Here is a 17,882-nt window from a genome sequence, read left to right as displayed (position 1 = left end):
CTGTTACTCGCCTCGACGTCAGAGCCTTCTGTCAAGAGATACTCGGTGAATCTCACAACAGTAATAGCGCCATATCATACTTCTCTGGCATAGGTGTGCTTAATTACTCACCTCGACGTCAGAGCCTTCTGTCAAGAGATCCTCGGTGAATCTCACAACAGTAATAGCGCCATATCATACTTCTCTGGCATAGGTGTGCTCTGTTACTCACCTCGACGTCAGAGCCTTCTGTCAAGAGATCCTCGGTGAATCTGACAGCAGTGCTAGCGCCATATCATACTTCTCTGGCATAGATGTGGTTAATTACTCACCTCGACATCAGAGCCTTCTGTCAAGAGATCATCGGTGAACCTCACAACAGTAATAGCGCCATATCATACTTCTCTGGCCTAGGTGTGCTCTGTTACTCACCTCGACGTCAGAGCCTTCTGTCAAGAGATCCTCGGTGAATCTCACAACAGTAATAGCGCCATATCATACTTCTCTGGCATAGGTGTGCTTAATTACTCACATCGACATCAGAGCCTTCTGTCAAGAGATCATCGGTGAACCTCACAACAGTAATAGCGCCATATCATACTTCTCTGGCATATGTGTGCTCTATTGCTCACCTCGACATCAGAGCCTTCTGTCAAGAGATCCTCGGTGAATCTCACAACAGTAATAGCGCCATATCATACTTCTCTGGCATAGGTGTGCTTAATTACTCACCTCGACATCAGAGCCTTCTGTCAAGAGATCATCGGTGAACCTCACAACAGTAATAGCGCCCTATCATACTTCTCTGGCATAGATGTGCTTAATTACTCACCTCGACATCAGAGCCTTCTGTCAAGAGATCCTCGGTGAACCTCACAACAGTAATAGCGCCATATCATACTTCTCTGGCATAGGTGTGCTTAATTACTCACCTCGACATCAGAGCCTTCTGTCAAGAGATCCTCGGTGAACCTCACAACAGTAATAGCGCCATATCATACTTCTCTGGCATAGGTCTGCTTAATTACTCACCTCGACATCAGAGCCTTCTGTCAAGAGATCCTCGGTGAATCTCACAGCAGTGCTAGCGCCATATCATACTTCTCTGGCATAGGTGTGCTTAATTACTCACCTCGACATCAGAGCCTTCTGTCAAGAGATCCTCGGTGAACCTCACAACAGTAATAGCGCCATATCATACTTCTCTGGCATAGGTGTGCTTAATTACTCACCTCGACATCAGAGCCTTCTGTCAAGAGATCATCGGTGAACCTCACAACAGTAATAGCGCCCTATCATATTTTTGTGGCATAGGTGTGCTCTATTGCTCACCTCGACATCAGAGCCTTCTGTCAAGAGATCCTCGGTGAACCTCACAACAGTAATAGCGCCATATCATACTTCTCTGGCATAGGTGTGCTTAATTACTCACCTCGACATCAGAGCCTTCTGTCAAGAGATCCTCGGTGAACCTCACAACAGTAATAGCGCCATATCATACTTCTCTGGCATAGGTGTGCTTAATTACTCACCTCGACATCAGAGCCTTCTGTCAAGAGATCCTCGGTGAATCTCACAGCAGTGCTAGCGCCATATCATACTTCTCTGGCATAGGTGTGCTTAATTACTCACCTCGACATCAGAGCCTTCTGTCAAGAGATCCTCGGTGAACCTCACAACAGTAATAGCGCCATATCATACTTCTCTGGCATAGGTGTGCTTAATTACTCACCTCGACATCAGAGCCTTCTGTCAAGAGATCATCGGTGAACCTCACAACAGTAATAGCGCCCTATCATATTTTTGTGGCATAGGTGTGCTCTATTGCTCACCTCGACATCAGAGCCTTCTGTCAAGAGATCCTCGGTGAACCTCACAACAGTAATAGCGCCATATCATACTTCTCTGGCATAGGTGTGCTCTATTGCTCACCTCGACATCAGAGCCTTCTGTCAAGAGATCATCGGTGAGCCTCACAACAGTAATAGCGCCATATCATACTTCTCTGGCATAGGTGTGCTCTGTTACTCACCTCGACATCAGAGCCTTCTGTCAAGAGATCCTCGGTGAATCTCACAACAGTAATAGCGCCATATCATACTTCTCTGGCATATGTGTGCTTAATTACTCACCTCGACATCAGAGCCTTCTGTCAAGAGATCATCTGTGAACCTCACAACAGTAATAGCGCCCTATCATATTTTTGTGGCATAGGTGTGCTCTATTGCTCACCTCGACATCAGAGCCTTCTGTCAAGAGATCCTCGGTGAACCTCACAACAGTAATAGCGCCATATCATACTTCTCTGGCATAGGTGTGCTTTATTACTCACCTCGACATCAGAGCCTTCTGTCAAGAGATCCTCGGTGAACCTCACAACAGTAATAGCGCCATATCATACTTCTCTGGCATAGGTGTGCTCTGTTACTCGCCTCGACGTCAGAGCCTTCTGTCAAGAGATCCTCGGTGAACCTCACAACAGTAATAGCGCCATATCATACTTCTGTGGCATAGGTGTGCTTTATTACTCACCTCGACATCAGAGCCTTCTGTCAAGAGATCATCGGTGAACCTCACAACAGTAATAGCGCCATATCATACTTCTCTGGCATAGGTGTGCTCTGTTACTCGCCTCGACGTCAGAGCCTTCTGTCAAGAGATCCTCGGTGAATCTCACAACAGTAATAGCGCCATATCATACTTCTCTGGCATAGGTGTGCTTAATTACTCACCTCGACATCAGAGCCTTCTGTCAAGAGATCCTCGGTGAATCTCACAACAGTACTAGCGCCATATCATACTTCTCTGGCATAGGTGTGCTTAATTACTCACCTCGACATCAGAGCCTTCTGTCAAGAGATCATCGGTGAACCTCACAACAGTAATAGCGCCATATCATACTTCTCTGGCATAGGTGTGCTCTGTTACTCACCTCGACATCAGAGCCTTCTGTCAAGAGACCATCGGTGAACCTCACAACAGTAATAGCGCCATATCATACTTCTCTGGCATAGGTGTGCTCTGTTACTCACCTCGACATCAGAGCCTTCTGTCAAGAGATCATCGGTGAGCCTCACAACAGTAATAGCGCCATATCATACTTCTGTGGCATAGGTGTGCTTAATTACTCACCTCGACATCAGAGCCTTCTGTCAAGAGATCCTCGGTGAATCTCACAGCAGTGCTAGCGCCATATCATACTTCTGTGGCATAGGTGTGCTTAATTACTCACCTCGACATCAGAGCCTTCTGTCAAGAGATCATCGGTGAATCTGACAGCAGTGCTAGCGCCATATCATACTTCTCTGGCATAGGTGTGCTTAATTACTCACCTCGACATCAGAGCCTTCTGTCAAGAGATCATCGGTGAACCTCACAACAGTAATAGCGCCATATCATACTTCTCTGGCATAGGTGTGCTCTGTTACTTCTCTGGCATAGGTGTGCTTAATTACTCACCTCGACATCAGAGCCTTCTGTCAAGAGATCATCGGTGAACCTCACAACAGTAATAGCGCCATATCATACTTCTCTGGCATAGGTGTGCTCTATTGCTCACCTCGACATCAGAGCCTTCTGTCAAGAGATCCTCGGTGAACCTCACAACAGTAATAGCGCCATATCATACTTCTCTGGCATAGGTGTGCTTAATTACTCACCTCGACGTCAGAGCCTTCTGTCAAGAGATCCTCGGTGAATCTCACAACAGTAATAGCGCCATATCATACTTCTCTGGCATAGGTGTGCTTAATTACTCACCTCGACATCAGAGCCTTCTGTCAAGAGATCCTCGGTGAACCTCACAACAGTAATAGCGCCATATCATACTTCTCTGGCATAGATGTGCTTAATTACGCACCTCGACATCAGAGCCTTCTGTCAAGAGATCATCGGTGAACCTCACAACAGTAATAGCGCCATATCATACTTCTCTGGCATAGGTGTGCTCTGTTACTCGCCTCTACGTCAGAGCCTTCTGTCAAGAGATCCTCGGTGAATCTCACAACAGTAATAGCGCCATATCATACTTCTCTGGCATAGGTGTGCTTAATTACTCACCTCGACATCAGAACCTTCTGTCAAGAGATCCTCGGTGAATCTCACAACAGTAATAGCGCCATATCATACTTCTCTGGCATAGGTGTGCTTAATTACTCACCTCGACATCAGAGCCTTCTGTCAAGAGATCATCGGTGAACCTCACAACAGTAATAGCGCCATATCATACTTCTCTGGCATAGGTGTGCTTTATTACTCACCTCGACATCAGAGCCTTCTGTCAAGAGATCATCGGTGAACCTCACAACAGTAATAGCGCCATATCATACTTCTCTGGCATAGTTGTGCTCTGTTACTCACCTCGACATCAGAGCCTTCTGTCAAGAGACCATCGGTGAACCTCACAACAGTAATAGCGCCATATCATACTTCTCTGGCATAGGTGTGCTCTGTTACTCACCTCGACATCAGAGTCTTCTGTCAAGAGATCATCGGTGAACCTCACAACAGTAATAGCGCCATATCGTACTTCTCTGGCATAGGTGTGCTCTGTTACTCACCTCGACATCAGAGCCTTCTGTCAAGAGATCATGGGTGAGCCTCACAACAGTAATAGCGCCATATCATACTTCTCTGGCATAGGTGTGCTCTGTTACTCACCTCGACATCAGAGCCTTCTGTCAAGAGATCCTCGGTGAATCTCACAACAGTACTAGCGCCATATCATACTTCTCTGGCATAGATGTGCTTAATTACGCACCTCGACATCAGAGCCTTCTGTCAAGAGATCATGGGTGAGCCTCACAACAGTAATAGCGCCATATCATACTTCTCTGGCATAGGTGTGCTCTGTTACTCACCTCGACATCAGAGCCTTCTGTCAAGAGATCCTCGGTGAATCTCACAGCAGTGCTAGCGCCATATCATACTTCTCTGGCATAGATGTGCTTAATTACGCACCTCGACATCAGAGCCTTCTGTCAAGAGATCATGGGTGAGCCTCACAACAGTAATAGCGCCATATCATACTTCTCTGGCATAGGTGTGCTCTGTTACTCACCTCGACATCAGAGCCTTCTGTCAAGAGATCCTCGGTGAATCTCACAACAGTACTAGCGCCATATCATACTTCTGTGGCATAGGTGTGCTTAATTACTCACCTCGACATCAGAGCCTTCTGTCAAGAGATCCTCGGTGAATCTGACAGCAGTGCTAGCGCCATATCATACTTCTCTGGCATAGGTGTGCTTAATTACTCACCTCGACATCAGAGCCTTCTGTCAAGAGATCATCGGTGAACCTCACAACAGTGCTAGCGCCATATCATACTTCTGTGGCATAGGTGTGCTTAATTACTCACCTCGACATCAGAGCCTTCTGTCAAGAGATCCTCGGTGAATCTGACAGCAGTGCTAGCGCCATATCATACTTCTCTGGCATAGGTGTGCTTAATTACTCACCTCGACATCAGAGCCTTCTGTCAAGAGACCATCGGTGAATCTCACAACAGTAATAGCGCCATATCATACTTCTCTGGCATAGGTGTGCTCTGTTACTCACCTCGACATCAGAGCCTTCTGTCAAGAGATCCTCGGTGAATCTGACAGCAGTGCTAGCGCCATATCATACTTCTCTGGCATAGGTGTGCTTAATTACTCACCTCGACATCAGAGCCTTCTGTCAAGAGATCCTCGGTGAACCTCACAACAGTAATAGCACCATATCATACTTCTCTGGCATAGGTGTGCTCTGTTACTCACCTCGACATCAGAGCCTTCTGTCAAGAGATCCTCGGTGAATCTGACAGCAGTGCTAGCGCCATATCATACTTCTCTGGCATAGGTGTGCTTAATTACTCACCTCGACATCAGAGCCTTCTGTCAAGAGATCCTCGGTGAACCTCACAACAGTAATAGCGCCATATCATACTTCTCTGGCATAGGTGTGCTTAATTACTCACCTCGACGTCAGAGCCTTCTGTCAAGAGATCCTCGGTGAATCTGACAGCAGTGCTAGCGCCATATCATACTTCTCTGGCATAGGTGTGCTCTGTTACTTCTGTGGCATAGGTGTGCTTAATTACTCACCTCGACGTCAGAGCCTTCTGTCAAGAGATCCTCGGTGAACCTCACAACAGTAATAGCACCATATCATACTTCTCTGGCATAGGTGTGCTTAATTACTCACCTCGACATCAGAGCCTTCTGTCAAGAGATCCTCGGTGAATCTCACAGCAGTGCTAGCGCCATATCATACTTCTCTGGCATAGGTGTGCTCTGTTACTCACCTCGACATCAGAGCCTTCTGTCAAGAGATCCTCGGTGAACCTCACAGCAGTGCTAGCGTCCTGCACTCGCCGCTCTAGTTCTCGCTGCTGCTGTCGTACCGCAGCCAGTTTAGCGTCAGTAGCGTCGCGGATCTGCAGCTGCAGGTCCTGTCGGTGTTTCTCTAGAGCCGCGGCATACGAGTCCATGAAGCGATCCACCTCCTCCTGAACCTGAGTACAGCGGGCCTAGAATAGAATGAGCTGGTATTCATGATCAGGCAATCGATAAGACGAATATAGTCGATAAACAATCTGTGAGGACTGTTCAGGTACAACCCCTCACCTATATGCTCCATACTCCTTTACACCAAAAAAATATCTGACACAAAAAGAACACTTTATAAGGTGGTGTGGATTAGCGTAAACTGGATGAAAAATTAATAAAGTAGTAGAGTTTATAAAGAGGAATAACCTTCGAATGTTATATTAGATTCCTAATTGTGCCACATACAACAAACACAGAGGCGGCTGCTCGCCATTATACTGGGAGCGTTACAAGGTAGATAATAGTGTTGAAACTAAATATCTAGACTGGTGTTTCCTCAAGGAAAGAACACCAATGTGCGCCTTAGGTGCTGTAGAATTGAAAACACCTGCCTCGAGCCCTCCCTGCCCAATCTTGACCAGCCGCCGCTGTACATGCTATACGTAAATACCCTGTGTTTATTCTTAACTTACCGGGCGAGTTAGCCGTGCGGTTAAGAGCGCGCAGCTGTGAGCTCGCATCCGGGAGATAGTGGGTTCGAGCCCCACTGTCGGCAGCCCTGAAAATGGTTTTCCGTGGTTTCCCATTTTCACACCAGGCAAATGCTGGGGCTGTACCTTAATTAAGGTCACGGCCTCTCCCTTCCCATTTTAGGCCTTTCCTGTCCCATCGTCGTCATAAGACCTATCTGTGTCGGTGCGACATAAAACAAATAGCATTCATAACTTGGTATTTCTATCCTCACCACAAGTAACTCTCCTGACATTGATCCCTCAATGTAAAACCTTAAGCAGCCGAGTCCTGGGGCTCATTCATAATCGATAGCGAGGAAAACAACAGGAGTTAGTGCCCCGATGAAAGAAGTGCATTTCATTCTTAATCCGTTTATCTTCTAGGATTGGTTTTTCCTTGGACTCAGTGAGGGATCCCACCTTTACCGCCTCAAAGGGCAGTGTTCTGGAGCGTGACACTTTGGGTCGAGGGGGATACAACAGGGAAGGAAGACAAGTACCTCACCCAGACGGCCTTACCTGCTATGCTGAACAGGGGCCTTGTTGATGGATGGGAAGGTCAGAAGGGATAGACAAGGAAGAGTGCAGGAAGTGGCCATGCCCTTCATTTAGGTACCACCCCGGCATTTGCCTAGAGGAGAATAGGGAAACCACAGATAACCACTCCGAGGATGGCTGAGGAGGGAATTGAAACCCTCTCTACTCAGTTGACCTTACCTGAGTGGACCTCGTTCCAGCCCTCGTACCACTTTTCAAATTTCGTGGTAGAGCCGGGAATCGAACCCGGGCCTTCGGGGGTGGCAGCTAATCACACTAACCACTACACCGCAGAGGTGGGCAGAAGTGCATTTAATGGCGTAAAATCATCAAGCAGTGTTTCATGATGGCAGACAAACGCATGTAGCTAAACAAGAGTCTTCGAGCAAAGGCAAGAGACTCACAAAGAAATGAAGGACTTGCCGTCTGAGTGTCTGTTGACTGAGTGTCTCATTGACTGGTATTAGGTGAGAGACTAAGATTCATACTGAAGGTTCACTTTCGGACACAAAATGTACAATCACGACCGAAAGGAAGGAGTACATTGTCAGAGAGATTTCTCGGCTAGTTTGTCTACACTTCTCTACTTTCCTGACGAGTATAATGATAACATTCGCTACATGTTGCTCTGCCGCCTGTTGCCATTTCTTGATGGATGCAGTAGTTTTTTATCTGTCTCTTGGCACAGGCCAGAGCAAAGTGTAGCGTCCACCGAAGTCCCAGTCTCATCCACGGCTGTGACTATATGGAAGCTCCTGGGGTATGGGTGGTGCTGAGTAATGACATTTGGAGCACAACTAGTGCTTGAGTGTTATGAAAGATGTTGCTCATAGGATCAGTCGTGCTACAGTAGCACTTTCTGGTCCAGTGAGGAAAGCAATGGAAAACTACCTCATTTCTCATCTTGCCTAGTGCGCCTTATTTGGGATCTGCCATTAGTTTTTGCGGTTTCCCTATAACTGCATAGCCTTTGGTGATGCTATTTGAGGATCCAACCAGCCTCTGGGCTGATGACCTGACAGACAGACAGACAGACAGACAGACAGACAGACAGACAGACAGACAGACAGACAGACAGACAGACAGACAGACAGACAGACAGACAGACAGACATGTTGCTCTATACATAGTTGGCTACTTCTATGACATAATAAAACTATGCAAGTTTACACAGGAGTGTAATGGACAATTATTATACGGAGTGAACAGAATATGAACTGCCAATGTGCGCGACGGGTCCAGTTGAGCTGTTGCAGTGGTGTGCTAAGAGTCCGGCTCCATGACTAAATGGTTAGCGTGTTGGCCATTGGTCACAGCGGTTCCGGGTTTGATTCCCGGCAGGGTCGGGAATTTTAACCATAATCCGTTAATTTCGCTGGCATTGGGGCTGGGTGTATGTGTCGTTTTCATCATCATTGCATCCTCATCTCGACGCGCAGGTCGCGTACGGGTGTGAGATCAAAAGACCTGCATTTGGCGAGCCGAACTTGTCCTCGGACACTCCCGGCACTAAAAGCCATACGCCATTTCATTTCAGTTACGATTCGGCTCGTATGTACGATCCAGCTCCACGTCAATTGAAAAATACGGGTAAACGATGAGCGTTCGAGATAAGAAGCGAAGAAGACGATACACAGTGCTCATCACTTCCTTTATCCCATCTCCTTTACTTATTCAAACCACCTTTTCCCCATCTCCCTCTTTTTTCACTCCTTCTCAACCCCGTCATCTCTCCTGGCCAGAGAGAGGTCGACACATTCTAGGTGGCCCGCCCCACCCCATCAGGGTGGGGAATGAAAACTTGCAAAGCAAGCAGTGCTCATTGACATCGGCCATCGCCTAGAAAATTCCCCTAGAAAATATTTTTGGCGTATTTCTCAGCAATGGGGAATTTTCTACGGTTCTGTAGGGATGGCCACGGAGTTGCTTATAACGCTATAGTATAAGTTTCCGGTAGTACAAGGACTTACCAGGTGATCCTGAATGTAGGATAGATTCTGTGAATGGCCTATTATTAATAACGCGCATGACAATGTTACTGATCTCTACATCATTCTGCTTTCTTATGAAGATTGCTTCTACTTACACAGTCTACTAATACACAACGCGGAAAGCCTAATACGCTGCGTGAGAAATACTTTCATGACCGATAAAAATGGGTGTGGTGCAGTATTACTGGTAAAATAACAATAGGCCCAATTTAAAAAAGTGCATATTTTCTTTGTTGAATTAACTGAGCGGAACCTAGTTTCGCATTTCCCAGCAAGACGCTACGACGGTTCTTAGAGCCAATATTTCAATGCGAGCAACCGAGGAAGCGTTTGACGATAGAATATGTATCAGTAACAATACCTGGCCCATACATTCCCCTGATTGAACCCTACTGTAATTGTTATTTGCGGAGTCTATTGTAGTATACTAAAAATTCGTACACCTCAGGAACTAAAGACGAACATCCGTCAAGAAATAAGTTCAGTTTCCCCCAGGATATAAAGAAGAGTGGCGTATAATATGACCAGTTAATGGTAGAAATGTGAGGAACATGAAGAAAAAGCAATACGAATATTTCCTTGTGTGACACGGGTGAGTATTTGTCTCTTTAAGTTATTCGTTTTCTTTTGTACCATTATTAGCCACTGACTCTAGTACTGAAGTTGTAGTTTAGTAAAGCGTAGACTCTTGTACTTGAATATAGGCTGCTTGGCTCAGATAACACCCACCACGCACAAGATAAACTCGTAACTTCCTGACCCAGTGTATTAAAGAGTAAAACAAGTAGGGTGTAGTGAGGTAGACTCATGATACAGACAAGTTCGTGATAAATATTTGAATAAGCATCATGAACTTCCATATTGCTGACTAAACATTTTCAATTTTGCTATTAGTTCCTGAGTTTTCAACCGATGTCTCACGCTTCCTGCATTAAAAGTAAGGAAAGATCACAATATGACGATAAAGTTGGAATTCAAGAGGACAAATTGGGGAAAATATTCGTTTATAGGAAGGGGAGTTAGGGATTGGAATAACTTACCAAGGGAAATGTTCAATAATTTTCCAATTTCTTTGCGATCATTTAAGAAAAGGCTAGGAAAACAACAGATAGGGAATCTGCCACCTGGGAGACTGCCCTAAATGCAGATCAGTAGTGATAGATAGATAGATAGATTGATTGGTCTTCACCGCACTCTAGTGGACGCGCGATACTTATTTAAAGGCTTATCACGAACTTACCTGTATTACGAACATACCAGGGGCGATTTCTCCGAGCATGCTACGCTTGCTGCGCAAGCGCAATATTTTATAAAACAGGCGAGTTAAAAAAAATACAATATGTACCGTATCTGTAATAGATCTGCATTATACAAATCGCATGTTGCATATATCTTGGCGAGTCCAGCGAGGCTTGCTCGTGTCTTAAGAGCTTCAGCGGAGCTGTCGACACAGCGAGAAATGTATGCGCGCGCAGGTTTCTTCTCTCCAAGGCCGGTTGCAAGCTGTTACGTTTGTAATGTGTAGTTGGAAGCTCTGGTCTGAGAGCTACAGAGCTAGTGTGTTGTGTCAGTGAGTAGTGTACTGTAAGTTCCTGATCATTAAAGCCCGGATTTTTATGCTGTAATAGATTAGATTGCAAATTAATTTGGTTAGTAGGAGGTGTCGGCCACCCGCTCTGCCATAGCGTGGTAGGAGTAACATAAATTACAGGGGTTTTGATGGATCTTACCCCTAATGTCAATGCAATCCCTATAGCACAACGGTTGTGAAGGTAGACTATACTTGCAACTCGCTTCAGTAAGTTTGCATTCTAACCTATTACTGCATAAAAATCCGGGCTCTACTGATCATCTATTCTGAATTATTTGACGTGCTGCAATGGGTTCCGAACCGTGCATTATTGACAGCTTGTTATCAAATCCATTTTCTCGGAGGACTATCCAAGAGAAAACAGACATTATTAAGAATGGCAGGCCGTATCCGGCGCTGCCAGATTTAAAGACACAGCACAGGGAGAAAAATAGAGAATATGTACGTTCGTTCTCTGTATCTCAATATAATAATACGCACTGGTTGACAGGGTCCAAGAAACTGAATAGACTGTTTTGCTGGCCGTGTTTACTATTTTCTGCTGATAACGGTGTATGGTGTAAAAGTGGCTTTGACAATTTGAACACCCTGACACTGTCCATTACAAGAAATGAGAAATCTGCAAGCCATATGAAGTGTTTCTTGCAGTTAAATAGCTTTGGGCGTACAAGGATCGACCACCAGCTGATGCGCATCAGTGACCAACTTCATAATGAAAAGGTAAAGAAAAATCGTGACATACTTAAACGACTGATCGATGCAGTGTGTTTTTTTAGCAAAACAGGAACTACCATTTCGTGGACATGACGAGTCTGCAACTTCCGTAAACAGAGGGAATTACATCGAACTTCTACAAATTATAAGTGAATATGATCCTCTTCTGGCAGCTCATCTGAAAGACTCCACCATTTTTAGAGGGACGTCGTCTGCAATCCAAAATGATTTAATAGCAGAAATAAGTTCAGTAATTATGAGAAGAATAAAGGAGGAGCTCAAACAAGCAACTTTTGTGGCAATAATGTTGGACGAAACGTCCGATATCATTAATAAGTCACAACTCTCTACTTTACTCCGTTTTGTAGATGAAAGTGGTGAAATTCAAGAGAGGTTTCTTGGTTTTGCTGACGTTAGTAAAGATCGCACTGCTGGAGCCCTCTTAAATCATGTTCGTGCTGTTTTAAAAGAGTTCAGTTGTGAGGAAAAGATTGCGGCTCAAACGTATGACGGTGCTGCTGTCTTAGCCGGTCATGTGAATGGGCTTAATAAACTACTTCAAGACCAGTATCCATATGCGACATTTGTGCATTGTTATAGCCACCTATTGAATTTAACACTACAGCAGTCTGCTTCAAAAATCAAAGAATGTACAATTTTCTTCCAAACAATGTCAGGACTTGCTGCTTTTTTTTTTTTTCAAAATCTACAAAGAGAACAGCTGCTCTTCGAGATTTTGTTAAGAAGAAGTTGCCAACAGTAGCACCAACGAGATGGAATTTTGCTTCACGTCTTATTAATACTGTGAAGGAATATTATGATACGCTGGTGAAATTCTTTCAACATGTACAGGATACTTCAGACGACTGGGATGAAGACACTACATTGAAAGCACAAGGATTTTTGTTCTTCTTACTTAAGTTCAACACTAGATTTCTGCTGGCAGTGTTCTCCAAGATTTTTTCATTCTTCGATACTGTGTTCAGTATTTTACAAACAAAAAGTCTGGATATTCAGTACTGTGGCAAGAAGGTTGAGGAGCTCTTTTTAAATATCCAGTCTATGAGAGATGAAGATTTTGATAGTTTGTATGGACATGTTGATACTGAAATTGATGTTTATGGAGGACAGCCGTGCTCTAAAAATCGAAGAATTAGTGATGAACCAGAAAAATCAAAATACAAACGTCTATTCAATGAAATTATTGACAATGTACTTGTCCAAATAGGAGAGCGTTTTAAATGCATAAAGAAATTTGTGTTCTTCTCGCTGTTGGATTGTGATTTGTTTGAGAAGCACAGAAATACAGAAATATGTTTCCAGACAGTGATGTTACTGCCCTAGAAAAGACCTATGGGTCATTTTTCGACATTGTTCGCTTAAAAACCGAATTAAGTGTGATGTATTCATCTTCTGATTTTAAAGAGAAAAGTGTTTCAGACCTAATGCAGTTTATGCATACTAATAAATTGTACATGGGTATACCAGAAATTTTCAAGCTCATCAAACTTGTAGCAACAATTCCTGCTACTACATCCTCTGCAGAACGTTCTTTTTCAACACTGAGACACATTAATACATATTGCAGATCGACTCAAGGTCAGGAGAGGCTATCATCATTAGCTACGTTGTCGATTGAAAAAGGATTGCTTGCAAAATTTAGATTACAGTCCTCTTTCTATGTGAAGTTATTGATGGTTTTGTAAATAGAAGCCGCAGAGTAGAGTTTGTTTTCAAGTAGGAAGATCTAATAAATAGTTGCAATTTTTCTGTGTACATAGTTTGACGTTTACTTGTTTAAATTATATAATCACTGGCTTGTCATGATTTGTTAATAATTATAAAATGTGTCTGATTTTTATTCTTTTGGCCATTCTTGAAGGTGTGACGTAACCAGTTTGAATGCAGTTCATGTAACCGATGATTAAAATGTTCATGTGATTTAGCGATTATTGGATTTATAAATTTTATTCATTCAGAACTATGCATGTCCCAACCCACCAACTTTCACGAATAGAAGAGCAAGCCTGACTTTTATGACCAGCATTCGCCCCTGGAACATACCTCCCTCTTCTCTAATATTCTAATTTGAATGACAATACACGGGACGAGGTGTACACCGTTTGGTACTGATTCATCTGTACTGTAAGCCCCTCGGCTGTGTCAGGAAGTGTGCAAAGGTCAACTCGCTCGTAAATGTCAAGGAAGACACTTCAGTCAAAATAAAATAGGATGTCACGTTCCTCACGTTGAACGATTCCTGAGTGGTACGTGGCAGAATATCAATCAGCTGAATGCCCCAGCACAAGTTATACCTGAATTCGTCGCGCAATCTGTTGCAGACGCTCGAGTACAGCCGCTGCCCGTTCAGCTTCAGGTTTGGCCTGTTCCAAGGCGTCCTTCACGTTGCGGGTGTAGAGGTGGGCTGCTCGGGGTAGCGCCTCACAGGAATGTCCTCGGTGGGTGTGCATGCAGCACTCTCGGCAGGCCACCTGGGCGCAGGGAGCACAGTACACCCTCAGCTCCAGCTCAGGATGGATAGGGCACATGATCTGTCTCCGAACACGAGTGATACCTCGCTGGCGAGCCTCTTGCAAGGTAAGCACCTCGTGGCCGGCTGTATTGCGCTGTCTGCGGTGAGACTCCGTGCACGGAGCACACATGCTCAACAAACAGTCCGAGCATCGGTTGCAGGCCTGGAAAATGACAACAATAATAGAACACAGCCCTCTTCCTAGTTAAAAAGATTCATCTCTAGAGCGGGTTATATTTTCCAGAACACAATTTCGTCACCAAATGTTAGAATACTAAATACTGGAGACCATACAGCTCTCAAATACAGAGTGAAATATACACTGACTGACAGTGACAATGCAACACCAAGGAGGAGTGGTTCGAAAGGGATGAAAGTTGGAGAAAAAACAGAGACGGCACGGACGAATAATTGATGTTTATTTCAAACCGATATGCAGGTTACACAATGCGCACGGCATCGACTCAGTAGGATGTAGGACCACCGCGAGCGGCGATGCACGCAGAAACACGTCGAGGTACAGAGTCAATAAGAGTGCGGATTTTGTCCTGAGGGATGGTTCTCCATTCTCTGTCAACCATTTGCCACAGTTGGTCGTCCGTACGAGGCTGGGGCAGAGTTTGCAAACGGCGTCCAATGAGATCCCACACGTGTTCGACTGGTGAGAGATCCGGAGAGTACGCTGGCCACGGAAGCATCTGTACACCTCGTAGAGCCTGTTGGGAGATGCGAGCAGTGTGTGGGCGGGCATTATCCTGCTGAAACAGAGCATTGGGCAGCCCCTGAAGGTACGGGAGTGCCACCGGCCGCAGCACATGCTGCACGTAGCGGTGGGCATTTAACGTGCCTTGAATACGCACTAGAGGTGACGTGGAATTATACGCAATAGCGCCCCAAACCATGATGCCGCGTTGTCTAGCGGTAGGGCGCTCCACAGTTACTGCCGGATTTGACCTTTCTCCACGCCGACGCCACACTCGTCTGCGGTGACTATCACTGACAGAACAGAAGCGTGACTCATCGGAGAACACGACGTTCCGCCATTCCCTCATCCAAGTCGCTCTAGCCCGGCACCATGCCAGGCGTGCACGTCTATGCTGTGGAGTCAATGGTAGTCTTCTGAGCGGACGCCGGGAGTGCAGGCCTCCTTCAACCAATCGACGGGAAATTGTTCTGGTCGATATTGGAACAGCCAGGGTGTCTTGCACATGCTGAAGAATGGCGGTTGACGTGGCGTGCGGGGCTGCCACCGCTTGGCGGCGGATGCGCCGATCCTCGCGTGCTGACGTCACTCGGGCTGCGCCTGGACCCCTCGCACGTGCCACATGTCCCTGCGCCAACCATCTTCGCCACAGGCGCTGCACCGTGGACACATCCCTATGGGTATCGGCTGCGATTTGACGAAGCGACCAACCTGCCCTTCTCAGCCCGATCACCATACCCCTCGTAAAGTCGTCTGTCTGCTGGAAATGCCTCCGTTGACGGCGGCCTGGCATTCTTAGCTATACACGTGTCCTGTGGCACACGACAACACGTTCTACAATGACTGTCGGCTGAGAAATCACGGTACGAAGTGGGCCATTCGCCAACGCCGTGTCCCATTTATCGTTCGCTACGTGCGCAGCACAGCGGCGCATTTCACATCATGAGCATACCTCAGTGACGTCAATCTACCCTGCAATTGGCATAAAGTTCTGACCACTCCTTCTTGGTGTTGTATTTGCTCTGTCAGTCAGTGTAAGTTATGTTTGCATTAACTCTTTATTGCGCTGTCAAATTACATAGAGTTACTGGAATTAAAAAGCTTAGATTGCAGGAAAGTATCATCCTTTATATTAAATAAATAGAAATAAACACTAAGCAGTAAGGATCGACATTCAAAATAGGTTTTTTTTTTCAAAGAGTAGAACAAAGCAAATAACAGAGTGTAATGGAGTGACAAGAATACAGAAGAAAGATATAGGTCAGTCATAATACTTTGATTTTTCATTAAAACTATTCCTATAAACCCCGCATTATCGTAAGTTCAATTAATTTATAAATTTAAAATACATTTTCAATAATTTCATTTCTGATATGATGTTTGCATATAGTATTTAAAAAGTAACATTATTTTAGGATTTCCTTATCACAGACATGTATATTCACTACATTGTTGAAAATATATCTTGAAGAAATGGTTATTCATTTACATAAGGTGTGGCGTATTTTAATAACTAAAGAAAACCATATAGGCTAATTATAATGAGTATTTTCAATACTGTCTTGTAGTCGAATTGCCTGTGTTAAGCTTTCTCAATTAACAATGTGGGTCTTTTTATGAAACAATCGGAAATAATTTCAAGTTTTATTCCAGCAGAGAAATACATCCAATTTTTCACAAAAAGGTATCTGTTGACGTGAAGAAACTCACAAGAATGACCTAAGAGTGAAGTTAGAAAATGTCCATCAAAGTCTGCTTACGATTCTGTGACTAATGTACTGTATCTCCGTGAATAATCGCGGATAAATATCAGGAGAGAAGGCGATGATCTCAACTTCCTGTAGTGTCTAGTACAGTACGCTGACATGTCAAAAGTCATGGGATAGGGGTTTAGTACCGTGTAGGCACTCCTCCCACTCGGCCAAGAGCAGCAAAATCGGTTTCATAAGTGGAGAAAACATCTGTGTAGAGATTCTCACCTATGTCATTTGGATAGCTACCCGCAGCCATTTGCAGGTACACGGTCTTGGGTGTGAATGGACCTCACCACCACGTCCCATAAATGCTCGACAGGGTTCATATCAGGCGAACCAGGTGGCTACAGAAATAGTTGAAACTCTTCAGAACGCTATTTGAACCTATTTTGGATAACTTGGACCCGATGACACGGTGGATTATCCTGTAGGATTACCTCATCGTTGTAAGGGTACGAGAAGTCTGCGAAGGATTGCAAGTGGTCACCGAGCAGTTCAACGTAATAGTCACTGGTCAACGACATGTTCAGCTGGATCAACGGATACAGCCCATGCCACGTGAACGCACTCCACACCATTATTGAGCTGTTTGCCCTACAGGGTTGGTTTTTCCCTCGGACTCAGGGAGGGATCCCACCTCAAGGGCAGTGTTCTGGAGCGTGACACTTTGGGTCGGGGATACAACTGGAAGGAGGACCAGTACCTCGCCCAGGTGACTTCATCTGCTATGCTGAACAGGGGCCTTGTGGGAGGCTGGGAAGATTGGAAGGGATAGACAAGGAAGAGGGAAGGAAACGGCAGTGGCCTTAAGTTAAGTACCATCCCGGCATTTGCCTGGTGGAGAGGTGCGAAAACATTCAGTTCCCAACGCCAACGCGCTAGCGACTGCCCCAAGGACACAAGCCAGAGATGTATGCGGGATTAAGAATACAAAAGTTTGAGTATAGATTTTAAACGTTAAATTTTGAACAAAATTAAGACCAACTGGCATAAACCGTCGAACAGGGCTAAAATATTTTTTAACGAAGGACACATCCT

General features: G+C 45.1%; 1 protein-coding gene across 1 annotated transcript in view; it reads right to left on the bottom strand.

Moving 5' to 3' along the window:
- Positions 1-17,882, bottom strand: part of LOC136872598 (E3 ubiquitin-protein ligase TRIM45) — a 362,766-nt gene that overhangs the window by 100,740 nt on the left and 244,144 nt on the right. The window contains exons 5-6 of the mRNA XM_068227494.1: positions 14,170-14,550; positions 6,266-6,490 (exon numbers count right to left, since the gene is read on the bottom strand). Of these exons, the coding sequence (XP_068083595.1) occupies positions 6,266-6,490; positions 14,170-14,550 (606 nt within the window). The remainder of the gene's footprint in view (positions 1-6,265; positions 6,491-14,169; positions 14,551-17,882) is intronic.

This window comes from Anabrus simplex, chromosome 4, assembly GCF_040414725.1.
Source record: "Anabrus simplex isolate iqAnaSimp1 chromosome 4, ASM4041472v1, whole genome shotgun sequence".
Classification (NCBI taxonomy): domain Eukaryota; kingdom Metazoa; phylum Arthropoda; class Insecta; order Orthoptera; family Tettigoniidae; genus Anabrus; species Anabrus simplex.
This window is presented reverse-complemented; position numbering and strand designations above follow the sequence as displayed.